The sequence below is a fragment of the Gobius niger genome (genome assembly GCF_951799975.1).
Source record: "Gobius niger genome assembly, chromosome: 1".
NCBI lineage: Eukaryota > Metazoa > Chordata > Actinopteri > Gobiiformes > Gobiidae > Gobius > Gobius niger.
The window spans coordinates 36,485,981-36,499,197 of NC_136852.1; the positions used below are offsets into that span (position 1 = coordinate 36,485,981).

Sequence of the window (13,217 nt, forward strand, 5' to 3'; positions counted from 1 at the left end):
GTGTGCTTGTGGAGCCGCACGTCTTCTCTCCGCTGAGGCTGCTCCCGGGCGCTCCTCCGCCCTCAGCGCCACTCTGACGGAGGCGGGACTTCTGTCTATGGCGCTGCATGTTACCGAGAGCGGATTGGATCTGCGGACACTGCCCTAGGCCCCTCCCCCCTGCCCTAATGCACGTCCCTGATTGGTCGTTGGTTTGATTGACGGCGCCCGCTGCATGTTGCCACCTCTTCCTCTTTTGGGGCTTTGTTTTCTTTGATTTGAGCGGCGTGTTTTTTGGCCCTCTCCTGCGGCGGGAGGCAGCATGGTCCGCGGCTGACGCTGGGGTGGGGGGGGGCCCAAGGGGGGGAGGGGAGTGTGGGCGTGGCCTGGCGGTGCTGACGACGCTAACGCTAACGGAGCCTGTTCTATGACTGTCGTGTTGTATTGATGTGCTGTGGGGCAGGCTGAGAAGGTGCTGCTGTTCAGCCAAGACACCAACCTGACGTCGCTGCTGCTGGAGGCCAAGGACCTGGAGGCGCGGGTCATCATCCTGTCGGCCAGGTAATGAGGCCTTTCTGTCCTTACAATGTTCATTCTCTGTCACTTTGAGCCAGAGATGTATCCAGGAGGTGACTCCAACATGGTCTTTCCCACGCTTATTCATTCACAAATACTGACATGTTTGGCATACACGTGTAGCACGAAAGGCTGTAGCCGAGAGGACGCTGTAATCCAAATATGGTCATTTCCTTTGTGGGAGACAGTTTTTGGAAAGGGTTTGAAAAGTTGGACAATGTTGGAAAATTTGGGAAAGTTGGAAAAAGTTGGATAATTTTGGAACCGTTTTTAATACAAAAAAAAAATGAATAATTATATTTATTTCCAATTATATAAAAAACATATTATCAGCGTTTTTTGGTTTAGTTTCATCATCCATTGACATAGCAGGAAAGAAAATCATTTTCAACCTGAAATGTGTCAATTATAATAGAATAAAAACAAACAAGAAAAATCAAAATAACTTTGAAAACAGATTTATAAAACAACGTTAAAGGGACTATACAGAGTTTAAAGATGTTGAAATTAAGTATTTTCCTCCCCCTACATGTTCCTCCATGTCCTAATGTGTAGAATGAGCTCAGACCTGTTCACCACAACTGCCTCTAAAATCCTGCACCGTCACTCACAAAGGTGTTACTTTGGGTCTGAAGTGCCGTCATGCACGAGGTAAATATAGAAGCTGCAGTTACACGTATGACCTGAGGTGGCAGTAGTGAGTATAAAATGGCCAACTTGCATCTAGCCCCTTTATGGGATCAAAGATATTTCATGTTTTTATTGTGTGGCTCTTCTTGGCTGCATGGTCTTCGGTGCCTGAGCTGGGTCTGAGTTCTGAAGGTGTGCAGGGCAGAGGAACTGTCCTTCAGGATGTTCTGGAGGGTCAGCAGTGTGGACATATCCCACCTCTCACTCACAGATTGGACGTGTTTTTGCTTTCAAGCTGATGCTAAATTCTTGCAGGAAGAGGTATGTCGTAAATTAGCGACACACGGCGTTAAGGGCTGGGCCTATCCACATGAAACAAAGTCCAGCGTCCACAGGTCACATGACTGTCTCATAAACAATATTCAGATTGTGTCAGGTTTCACTTCCACATAATGATCAGGGAAAACATGTGGACATGTCTTTAACCAAGCTCGGCTTTACCCAAATCTGAAAGCTTCTTGACTGGAGAGCAACAGTGTGATGCGTCATTTGGAAGCTAAGTCCTGAGTTTTCATCTTCAGTTTCTTTGCTTTTTCGACAAAGCTTTTGGATTTGGGTAAAGCCGAAGAGTGGTATGGTTCCCTATGGTTCTAACTCCCGTGTGTCTCCGTGGGCAGCGAGGACGAGGCGGCCGCGGTGTACAAGGCGGCGCGGCACCTGAACATGACGGGCGCGGGATACGTGTGGCTGGTGGGGGAGCGGGAGATGACCGGGAAGGCCCTGCAGGAGGCGCCAGACGGTGAGAACGGAGCCGGGCCCAACCAGTCCCAGCCGGTTTGGACCAGTGTAAACCAGTGTGTGTGCGGCCTGTTCCCATCCAGCATAAACATCTCCAAAAAACAAACGCAGCTGGAAAAAACAAAATGGATAGTCTCAGATGATGACGGTTTAAATGAACTTGAAAATAGACTTCATGTAATGTAATCAATGACATTTGTTGTGAGCTGTTATCGACGTCAAAATCATTATTTAACGATAGAAAATAGTATACATTATATACAGTCAATAGTGTATATTCATATAGGATTTTACATAATGTAAACTCAAGACAATTTGTTCAATTCGCACAATGGCCATGTCACTCATGAATATAATTATGACAATGCCAGTATGGCTTCGAAAAAGGTTTAGGTTCTTCTGGTATTGGAAAATAAAAGTATCGAAAGCAGGAACTGAAAAACCATTGTCTCTCTTTAGATCCAAGTTCTGATGCTGTTGGTCCAGGGACAGCATTACAGGAAGTGACTTATTGTTTCAGCTCAAATAAATGATACAAATTGAATAGAAATTGAAATTGAGTACAAATATTTGAGAATAGGTATCTTACCGTGAGATTGCTTGAAAATCAGAGAGTGAAACAACGGAATATTTAGTTTCAGCTGTTCGATAAAACGGGTAAGCTAGTCATAAAGACTGACCTGCTCTGGTCAATATATATGAAATATAATATGAAACAAATTCCACAAATCGGTTTTGGCCGCACCATCTAGACATGGCCGCCTGAAACAACCTCAACATGACGATGACGAAGCCTCTTTTTACTTTCAGCACAACATCTGAGGTCGACCTTCCTCTGGTCGAGAAATCTGCAAAAGTAGTTTTAAAATCAAGCCAAATTGTTGACCCTGGAGGTTTGTCCACAAACCGACACTAACGAAGCTGGATGGAAACAGCGCTGCGTTCATCGAACTCATGAGAAGCTAATCCTGGTTAGCCGTTAGCTTCTGGTTAGCTTGTGGTTAGCGTCCCCGTGTGCTCTCTTGTTTCTTCTTCTCTGGTTTTTAACTGTTGTGCGGTTGAACGTTTAAACCCTGGAGGTGGCGCTGGCGAGCGTTTAAAGGTTCACACCGTTTCTTTTTCTTCTTCTTCTTCTGCTCGGTGTTAACTGTGGCTTAACTTTGTGTCTAACATCTTTTTGTTTGTTTCATTTTAGTGTGTGTCCTCCGCCGCTGTGCTCAGGGGGAGGGGCTTAGAGGCGGGGGGAGGGGCTTGTGGGTGTGGTTCGTGGGATAACGGGAGAGATTGAAATAAATATATTGGAATTGTTTCTCCACATGAACAGGGACTGACTCCAAAAGCAGCAAATTAGCACTAGCATTAGCATTAGTATATTCTATGTGAAACAACTCCCCGAGGAGTTGAACACAATTTCTTGCACATGTCATTTTTAGTCCTAATTGTGAATTATTGTATTCATAAATGGTGCCTAAATGCTTGAAATGTGAATGTTTCCATCGGCCTAGTATTGATCATCTTGAATGGTGATTCAAATGTGTAATTAATCAGATTTGATTCATTGTTTGACAGCGCTAGTTTATATAAACTCGGTCTTGTCTGTGTTCATGAGTCAGTATTTTATATTTAAATAAACAAGGCCTTGTCCACAAGGTATTTCTATAACCACCCTCTGTCTAGAAAAACAAAACACCACACACATAGATGTGAGACACAGTACTTGTTGTCCAAATCTCTCCACAAGTGTCTGCACTTTGACCTTTTGCAGCTGTATGAACTGTCCCACAGTTAAAGCTTTACAAACCTTCCTAACAGCTTTGGAGGCAAACTGCATTGACAAACCAATTCTTCGTAATCTTCCATTAGATAAAAGCAGAGCGCCATGAGACAGTCTTTGTACGTGAGGATGTAATAACTCGACAGGAGCAGAGCAGTGATGTTTGAACATGGTCTCCATGTTCCGGGATCCACCCAAAACTGCGGCGTCATCTTCGAGGAACATGTGGTGGACATGGGATGTTTTTGTGCTAATTCACTGAGCTCTTTGATGTGGAGCAGAACCTTAAAAACAACACTTTCACATCATAGCACAATGGATAAGGTTTGGTCAATGGAGAGGCCCTGACCTCTGGCCCTGACCTCTGGCCCTGACATTGGGCCCTGACCTCTGGCCCTGACATTGGGCCCTGACCTCTGGCCCTGACTTCTGGCCCTGTTCATGTGGAGACTCTCAGCCCAAATGAAACATTTCTTTGACCAGGAGCCATGAACGTCAGAGGGTGTAGCTGGGTGTGGTTTATGGGGTTTGGGGCGGGGTCTTGGCGGGTTTGGGGCGGGGTTTGGGGCGGGTCTTGGTTTTGGGGTGTAGCCGTAGTCGCCGCTAAACGTGACGTGTGTCTGAGCGAATCTGGTAAGACGCCGCCGCTGCTTCCTGCTTCCTGTTTACTGTTTTCCTGCCTGACGCTGTGTCCCATTGGTCAGAAGGAGCCCCGCCCACAGTGGGGCCAGCGGGGTTCACTCAGCCAGAGACCTGTAACTGTAACTCCTGCCAAGTTGATTGGATTTGACAGTGTTTTGGGAAAGTTCTGGCCCCTGAATCTGAATCATCCCTCTCTGCATTTCAAAAAGCTCCTAAATATCACTGCTCACTCTGTTTCCCGCGTCTCTGGCTGTGTGCCCCGCTGTCTTCGCATCACCACCAAAGAAAACGTCACTGATCTAAATAATACGTCATTTTTAAACCCTTTAGATTGTTCTTTAAGTTTGTTAAAAATGGCTGATTATTTCTATGCGGTGACGCTCAGCTGTTCAGTCTGAAGACGGGCTCAGGAACAGTTTCAGAATAAAGTCTGTTTTAGCCTCAGTAAAATGTGTTTTTTTTGGTTCAAATTTATTTCCATCTTTTTAATTAATACATTTTTTTAGCTTTTATTTGTTTCTATATTCATTAATTATAATTAATTTTATTTAATTTTATTTATTTTTGTTTAACTTGTAAATGTATTTTTTATTCATTTTTATTGATTTAAATTTTTGTTCATCATTTTTTCTTTATCATTTTCATGATCTGTAACAGAACGTAAACTGCACCTATTACTGTTGTGCACTTTGTTTGAGTTGTAGGTTTGGCTTTAGCAGGTTCCTAATTAGCCGCGATGCTAAATACTGTGTTTATTCTGAAACCGTTCCTCGGCCACCGCTGCATCTCTGTGACCTTTGACCTGCAGAGGAAAAGTCTCTGGTGTGGCTCGGATTCACTGAACACCACTCGTTAGCGCTGTTAGCATCTCTCGCTTCATCGTGAAGGCTAATGTAGCTCCATCGTTAGCGCTGTGGAGAACAGATAGCATTAAAACATGAGTGACTTTTACTGTGTATATGCTTTATATATATCTACAATAACATGTCAGAGACGCTTTGGAGGTTTATAAAGTCCGTCACAATTAGCAAAGAGTCCTGAAATGACTCACAATAGATCAACATATTTGATTACATTTGCACTGGGTTAGAAGGGCCAGGCACAAGATGGCCGCCAGAACCTTTCTTTTATTGTAACGAGTCTGAATTACAAATGACTGCTGTAAAGGGGGAAAAAAATCATTTTAAGGCACCTAAACATTCTAGAATTTGAAAAGACTTATAGAAGGACATCAATGCATTTTTAAAAGGAACAAAATTGGGGTTTACATTCAGAAATCTATATTATGTGAATAAAATGTACTTAAAATAATCAAATTAAAATACACATGTTCTATTTTTTATCTTTCATAAATACACCGAATTTGACACTTATAATTGTTTTTTACCTTCAATCAATTATATAAATAAACCCAAAACATCTTCACATCACTGCATTGATAAAATAAATATTTTTGAGATTCAAAATCAATTTGACAACTTTTACATATGTTATCTTGAAATATCTAATTCTTAACAAATCTTTACAAGGGTATATATCATTCATGGTTTAAAGTGTACTTTCATTTTAGTAAGAGCAGAAATGATAAATATGTGAATCTTATAATGGATTTTTTATTTTTTTACCAATTTGGAGACTTTTCATTTCAGAGGGAGGGGAAATATTCAATTGTTAATGAAGATCTTAAAACAGAATTAGAACTGCCACTCGTTCAAATGCGTCACTATGGCCATGTCCTATCTCGAGTTATATTTAAGACCTTTGACCACAGACCTTTAATCTTGGACCACCACGGCTTCCATAGAACCTGTCAGGAGCCGTGTCCGAGAAGCTCCGCCCACTTTCTTTGACACTTATTTGTTGCATGCCATCCAGACGCGGGACACATTTCCTCCCAAATGTCTTTATCAGTCACGGTCACGGTCCGCAGGAGTGCCTATTGTGCATGTTTAGCTGTCGCAGGAAGCTAGCGATGCTAACAGTGCTAACAGTGGTGTTGAGTGAACGGAGGACGGCAGAGGCTCTTCCTGCTGCTGTTCAGACCCGAGCAGACTAACAGCTGAGGATCTCCCAGCATGCACCGCTCTGAGCACATCCCCAAAGACTCTCACTGAACTGGATTGATTTTTTAATTAAGTCAGGTTTAGTATTAATTAAGACGCCTTTAAACCAGGACAGACAGAGACAGGCCGAGAAAAAGAAAGACTTAAAATGACCTGGGCTGAAATATTAATCATAATATTAGTTTCGATGTGTTACAGTTTATTTGACATGTTTAAAAATATATGAATTAGTCCAGAAAGGAATCTAAAAGTGAGTTCATTTCAATATCTTTAAACATGTCCAGGCTGAAAACGATCTAAACTAGTCTAAACACATTTCAAATGTAGGTTTGGTTTAAAGGGGCTTTACCCAATTTTGACCATTTTCGAAGTGTGACAAAGGAAGAAAGAGAAGTTTGAAATGTTCTATGCAGGAAAAGTCATTTGTAACTCGGCAGGGACAAGTTTGTTTCAGGAACAATTACAACAGCAGAGTGAAGAGTTCTACTTCTGCCTTTACCATTGCTTAAAGTAGTTTGTAAGTTTGTAGTTTTGTTTTGCAGAGGTAGGTAAGAATGGATTCCACTTCAGCATAGTTTAAAAAATGGGTACTGCTCCTTTAAATGTAAGTTTTAAAGTGATCAGATGAAGGCTAAGGCTGTCTGAAGGTCAGAGTTCAGCTGCCTCTAAAATGATCTGATGAAAAGAAAGGATTAAGAACTTTGACTGAGCGCTAAAGAAACAGGAACCGAGCGTGGGTCACTCCACACGGACGCTCACTGTGCGGAGTGACCCGGAACCCTCTGCTGGAGTTGAAACGCTTTGAATTCAGAATCTCTCTCTTTGGTTTGGAGTTCAGGGACTCTGTGTAGGGTCTATGGTACTGAATGTCTTTCCTTTTACAAACAGTGCACATGGTTTATCTGATGACCGTTCTCCTGCTTATGTTGTAGCCACGATGATACTTCTGTGTTTTACATATGAACAGACGAGGAGCAGCTCAAAACTAACTAAACTAATGAGCAAAGTTCTTCACAAACGAGAATATTCATCAAATCAGGACCTTCAGCTGCACGGGGGCTGTTTGTGACAGAGTGTCCAAATCTGTGGACATGGTTCTCCACTGGACAAAAGGTCCTTGCCTGAAGCGGAGTTCAGGTTCAGTTAGGTCGCTTTATACAGTGATAAACGCTGGAGCTGCGGTCATCTCTGTTCCTCCTCTCACCTATGGTCAGGATCTGGGGAATGACCGAGAGGACAAGATCGTGGATATAAGCGGCTGAAATAGGTTTCCTTCACAAGGGGGGCGGGTGCATCTTTAGAGACGGAGTGAGCAGAATAAAATCCATGCAAGAAAGTCGTCAACAGACCACAGACCTACAGCTCTGCTCTGATCAGGAGAACGTATCAAAGCAGCTTCTTTTTTACATTACACTCAGTGGCTCAGTAGCTGAGGTGGCCAGGACATATGCTCCAGATGCCTCCTGGTCGCCTCCCTTGGGAGGTGTTCCAGGCATGTTCTAGTGGGACAAGACCTCGTGGAAGGCCCAGGGCACGCTGGTGGGACCATGTCTCCGAGCTGGCCTGGTGTGGCCTCGGGGTCCCCCCAGAACAGCTGGAGGTGTGCGTGGATCGGGAAGTGTGGTCATCTCTGCTGAGACTGCTGCCCCCATGACCCGGCCCCGGATAAAGCGCAAGAAAATGGATGGATGAGTGGGAAAAGAGATGGAATTAGAATTGTGTAGCTAAATAAATAGTGTAGGCCTTGCAACAATCAGATGAAAGGCATTTAAAAAGGCATATTCTCGCTGCACTCTCGTGTTGAAAGGTCTAATGTTATCCCGAATTTCTACTCCACAAGTGGTATTTACTGCAATTACGAGACCGACACATCGGGATCCAGCGCGGACCCTGACCACGCGGAGAGTGAAGCACAAGCACATGGGGTTACAAGGATGGAGAGAAGGGCGCACTCGGCACTATAGGGCCAGGGAGGATCGGTACCACTGTGCACAAAAGAGCAGCTCTTTTTGGGATCTGTCTGAATGTGCATGTTTGTAAAAGGATGGAACATCAAGACATAAATGTGAAGAATGTTCTAACCACAGGCCCACATCAGTCGACCTGTTTAACATCGCTTTTATTTTGAAAAGTGTTTCTTCAATTCACTTTTTGACTCGTTTTAACATCTTTTTTTCTCACTTCAAGGAAAAATGACCCGCCAGTGGAATTAGGTTTATTTACCTGTTACTCGAGATCACATGAGTCATTATGACACATGTATATTATTGTATTCAATCATATCATCATATCATCATGTTGGTTTTCCCACATGGATAAAGCACAGACCTGTTCCTTTGGCCGTGAACACAAATGAATGGTAGATTTGCAGCTCTTTCACTGCTTAAGGTGAGCTTGAAGTGAGTGAAATTTTCAGAAAATGTGTCCATATTTACACCTAAATGAAGATAAAATAAATCACTGCACTTAAAATGGGCAGATTTCATGAAATTAGTCAAATTCACTTATTTCAAGATCTTCTTAGGTTTTTAATCCATTTTTATTTTTGTTTGAATTGTTTTAATGGAAATATCTGAATTTTAGTTTTAGCCTTATTTTAGTCAGCAAAAAAAAGTTACTTTGACTAAAACTATGACCAAATATTTACCTCGACAGAATCAACACGGCCGCTTTTTAAAGATTACCCAGCTTTGATTAATGTTCCATTGCACTGGCAGATCCTCTTTTCGTGAAATCAGCTGAGATGTTGAAGCCAGCCTGAAGTGAGTTGAAAGCCCAGGTCTTTGCAGTCAAAGTGTCTGAATTCAAAGCGCTGTCACTCCTGCAGAGGTGCATTGTGGGCAGAGTAGTTTTCAGTCCGAGTTGAGTCAGCCTGGTGTGAGTCCCGCTCTGACGCCGCCTCTCTCTCAGGCCTCCTGGGGCTGCAGCTCATCAACGGCAAGAACGAGTCGGCGCACATCGCGGACGCCGTGGGGGTGGTGGCGCAGTCGCTGCAGGAGCTGTTCGAGAAGGAGAACATCACCGAGCCCCCCAGAGGCTGCGTGGGGAACACCAACATCTGGAGGACGGGGCCGCTCTTCAAGAGGTACTACTTCATGACTTCACATACTGCACATTTACTCGAGTACATGTACTGCTGTGATGTAAGCGTCTCCTGAGTGACCGTCCGGCCGCTCACGACTGACTGACCTACTTCCTGCTGTCAGCTCGGCGGCGCCTCACGTCATGTGATCTGTCGTGTGGCCAGTCCTGTACAGCCTTCACTGGACCCGACTTAAACCGAGCAGGACAGGCCCCGGGCATAGGCGAACTAGGCACCATCTTCTGCATGAGAAGAGCTCTGGGAGTATGGGGTCCAGGGCTGTCCGTTCCCTGTATGACCGCAGCGGGAGCTTGTTCTCAGTGCGTGTTGTCTCCGCCTGCCTTTATGGTTTCTAGGCGCAACCAGGGACCGGAGGGTGTCCGGTCTGGGTACCTCAGGGTCGATGTTGTTCTGCTGGCTTCATCAAATCAGGAACTTCAGCTGCTCTGGGGTGGTTTGCAGGTTGGTGGGGAGTCCATGCCTCAAGTGGAGGAGTTCAAGTATCTCGGGGTCTTGTTCACGAGTGAGGGGCGGATGGAGCGTGAGATGGACAGACGGATCGGTGCGGCGTCAGCAGTGATGCGGTCGCTGTATCGGTCTGTCGTGGTGAAGAGGGAGCTGAGTCGGGGCAAAGCTCTCGATTTACCGATCGATCTACGTTCCCGCCCTCACCTATGGTCATGAGATTTGGTAAATGACCGAAAAGACAAGATCGCAAATACAAGCTGGCGAGGAACCTCCAGAGGTCCCTATGCTAAAGGAGCCTCCCTTCCTGACCTTCCTCAGTGACAGCACTATTTGGACGCTTCTTATCATGGATGCACCCTTAGTTTAGGGAATGACCTGGATGATAAAATAAAAGAATCCAAAACATTGAAAAGCCATGTACAATCTTTGAAAAATACCAAGCTCAGGAATGATGAGATGAACAGGTTTTCTAAGTCAAAGGACAGTTTAGGTTCAGTCGACCAGTCAGGAACCGCCTCGTCTGTATCGACATGTTATTACTGATACTGTCGTCAGGTGTGAAATATTTCAGTCTTATGTTGTATTTTGGAAGCACTTTTGTCTCTAGTTGCGGAAGCTTTGTTTGAACCGTGCTGAGGGTTTGGCAAAATGAGTTTCACTTCAGCCTGAACCCGTTGGTCACAAATAATAAGGATGTTGATGTTGGCTTATTGTGTCTACTACTACTATTACAACAATATTACTACTACTACTACTACTGCTACTACTGCTACTACTGCTACTACTACTACTACTACTGGCTGCAGCCTGTTTAAACCATGTTACTGTCGCCCCTTAAAAGCAGAGCTGGTCAGAGTACTTGGTTTCATTACTTGTGTAAAAGAACAGATATCAATCCAGTATTCAATAAATAACTGGGAAAATAACTTTGAATTCTCTGTTTGACAGTACATCTGCACACGCTTGGGCTTTTAGACTTCAGAGCCTTCACAGAAATGTAGTGGAGCAGAAAGTGTTGAATTTATCGTTCAATAAAAGTAAGAAGTAGAATAAAGAGCAGATCATTCAAGAATAGAGCGCATGACTGTGGTCTTTCTGGTTTCCGTGTTTCCTGCGGTCACGTCTCTCCCGGAGCGTGGTCAGTGACACGGGTCTAAAGCTTCACGCTCCGTTTGCTCCGTCTCCACACGAGGATCACGAGCCGCCGAGTCGTCAGGTCAGAACTCAGGCCTGGGACTTTCATTCAACATGACACACGCCCAGCAGACGACTGGACCGGGGACTTTTTCATTTTCTCCATTTCTTTCCTTTGAAATTGAAATGCAAATGAACGCTGCTCCGTGATTGGCTGCTTCATCCTAACGCTGCTCTGTGATTGGCCGGCAGGGTGCTGATGTCGTCCAAATACCCGGACGGTTTGACGGGACGAATCGAGTTCAACGACGACGGAGACAGACGCTTCGCAACCTACAGCATCCTCAACTACCAGAAACCCGGCCGACTGGTGCCCGTGGGCGTCTTCAACGGGACGCAGGTCTGGACTCAAGGACTGCAGGACTGGACCGGGACTAAAACAGGACTGGACCGGGACTAAAACAGGACAGGACCGGGACTAAAACAGGACAGGACCGGGACTAAAACAGGACAGGACCGGGACTAAAACAGTACTGGACCGGGACTAAAACAGGACTGGACCGGGACTAAAACAGGACTGGACCGGGACTAAAACAGGACTGGACCGGGACTAAAACAGGACTGGACCGGGACTAAAACAGGACTGGATTTTACTTTAGATACAAATGAGCGAATAAAAGTGTCCTCTGAGTTAAAGCCACACCGCGTAAAATGTTATTAACAAACATGTGCTTTTGCTTTGAGCGGCTCAGCTCTCCTCAGACCTGACCTAAAAGATTTTAATGTGTATTTTAGCTTCATATTCTAATGCACAAAGTATTATGATTTGTCATTATAACGAACTGCAGTACCCTGAATGAAGTCAATGACAAATCACAGTTTCCAAAAGTAACATTTTAATCATAACTAAGTCTGACACAGAATAGAGCATTTTGAAAAGAGCAAATGGAGAAATTTAAAAAGTCTGGTTTAAACAAAAGAGCAAGATATAAAGCTGCGTTTAGTTGATCACTTTGTAAAAATAGCAGAGTGGAATGAAAATGAAGGGCTCAAGCGGCATGCGAGAAAAGGTCAGGAACCACTGGACTAAAGGACTAAACCATGTCTGGTCTCAGGTGGTGATGAACCCTCAGAGGAAGATTATTTGGCCCGGAGGAGAGACGGAGAAACCACTGGGATACCAGATGTCGACCCGACTCAAGGTACCACTGCAGTCTTGATCAGTGATCAAGATAAGCCTGTTATGGAAATATTATGTTAAATATATGACAATAATTCAAATGGATATGGTGACTGCAGTAGTGGACATGTTTTCTTATATCATTTTGTGCTTCCTTCAATTTTCTAAAAACGGTGATGTACAACAGTCTCTTACCGTTCAACATGGAGCAGCAGCGAAGCGTCTAAACCAGGGGTGTCAAGCTCATTTTGGGTCGCGGGCCGAAATTCAGCTCCCACGGCGGGTCGCGGGCCGCATATAATAGAGAAAATGTTTCCAATAAATGAATAATAATAAGCTGTGATTTGGTCAAAGCCCCAACTTGACTGTAGCTTCATTAATAACAATGGGTTACACTTGTATTGCACTTTACAAGCCTGTGTCACAAGCTCCTCAAAGTACTACATGGTCATTATTCATTCACTCCACACTCAGTGGTGGTAAGCTGTGAAGTTACAGCCGCCCTGGGGCAGACTGTCCATTTACCACGAGGCTATGTAATGTGTTGTTCATATCCTGAGCTCTTATTATGTCAGTGCCCTCTGCTGGACACGTGTGGAACTCTTTCCTTTCTTTTAATTTAATGCCCCCTAGTGGCTGGAATGAGCATTCTGGTTATTCTTTAAAAATCCATAACTCTGCACAGGAATGGGAGACTTACTCTTTTGTTTTACATACTCTGTAATTTATACTCTACAGAGCAGGGGCCGGATTAAATCATCTTGCGGGCCAGATCAGGCCGGTATGTTTGAAACCCCTGGTCTAAACTGTAAAATTTGTCAGTGAGACAGCAGGGGGCGCTTTGTTAGGGACAGCAGGCTGATTTATTCATGTTTAGTCGGTTCTAAGATG

At 44.3% G+C, this 13,217-nt stretch overlaps 1 protein-coding gene across 4 annotated transcripts in view; it reads left to right on the forward strand.

Moving 5' to 3' along the window:
• The window catches only part of LOC306968205 (glutamate receptor ionotropic, NMDA 1-like), a 94,911-nt gene that overhangs the window by 33,069 nt on the left and 48,625 nt on the right, over window positions 1–13,217 (forward strand). For all 4 annotated transcript variants that reach the window (XM_079563527.1, XM_079563529.1, XM_079563528.1 and 1 more), the window contains 5 exons: window positions 443–540; window positions 1,863–1,984; window positions 9,373–9,547; window positions 11,399–11,546; window positions 12,262–12,348. In XM_079563527.1, coding sequence (XP_079419653.1) covers window positions 443–540; window positions 1,863–1,984; window positions 9,373–9,547; window positions 11,399–11,546; window positions 12,262–12,348 — 630 coding nt within the window. The remainder of the gene's footprint in view (window positions 1–442; window positions 541–1,862; window positions 1,985–9,372; window positions 9,548–11,398; window positions 11,547–12,261; window positions 12,349–13,217) is intronic.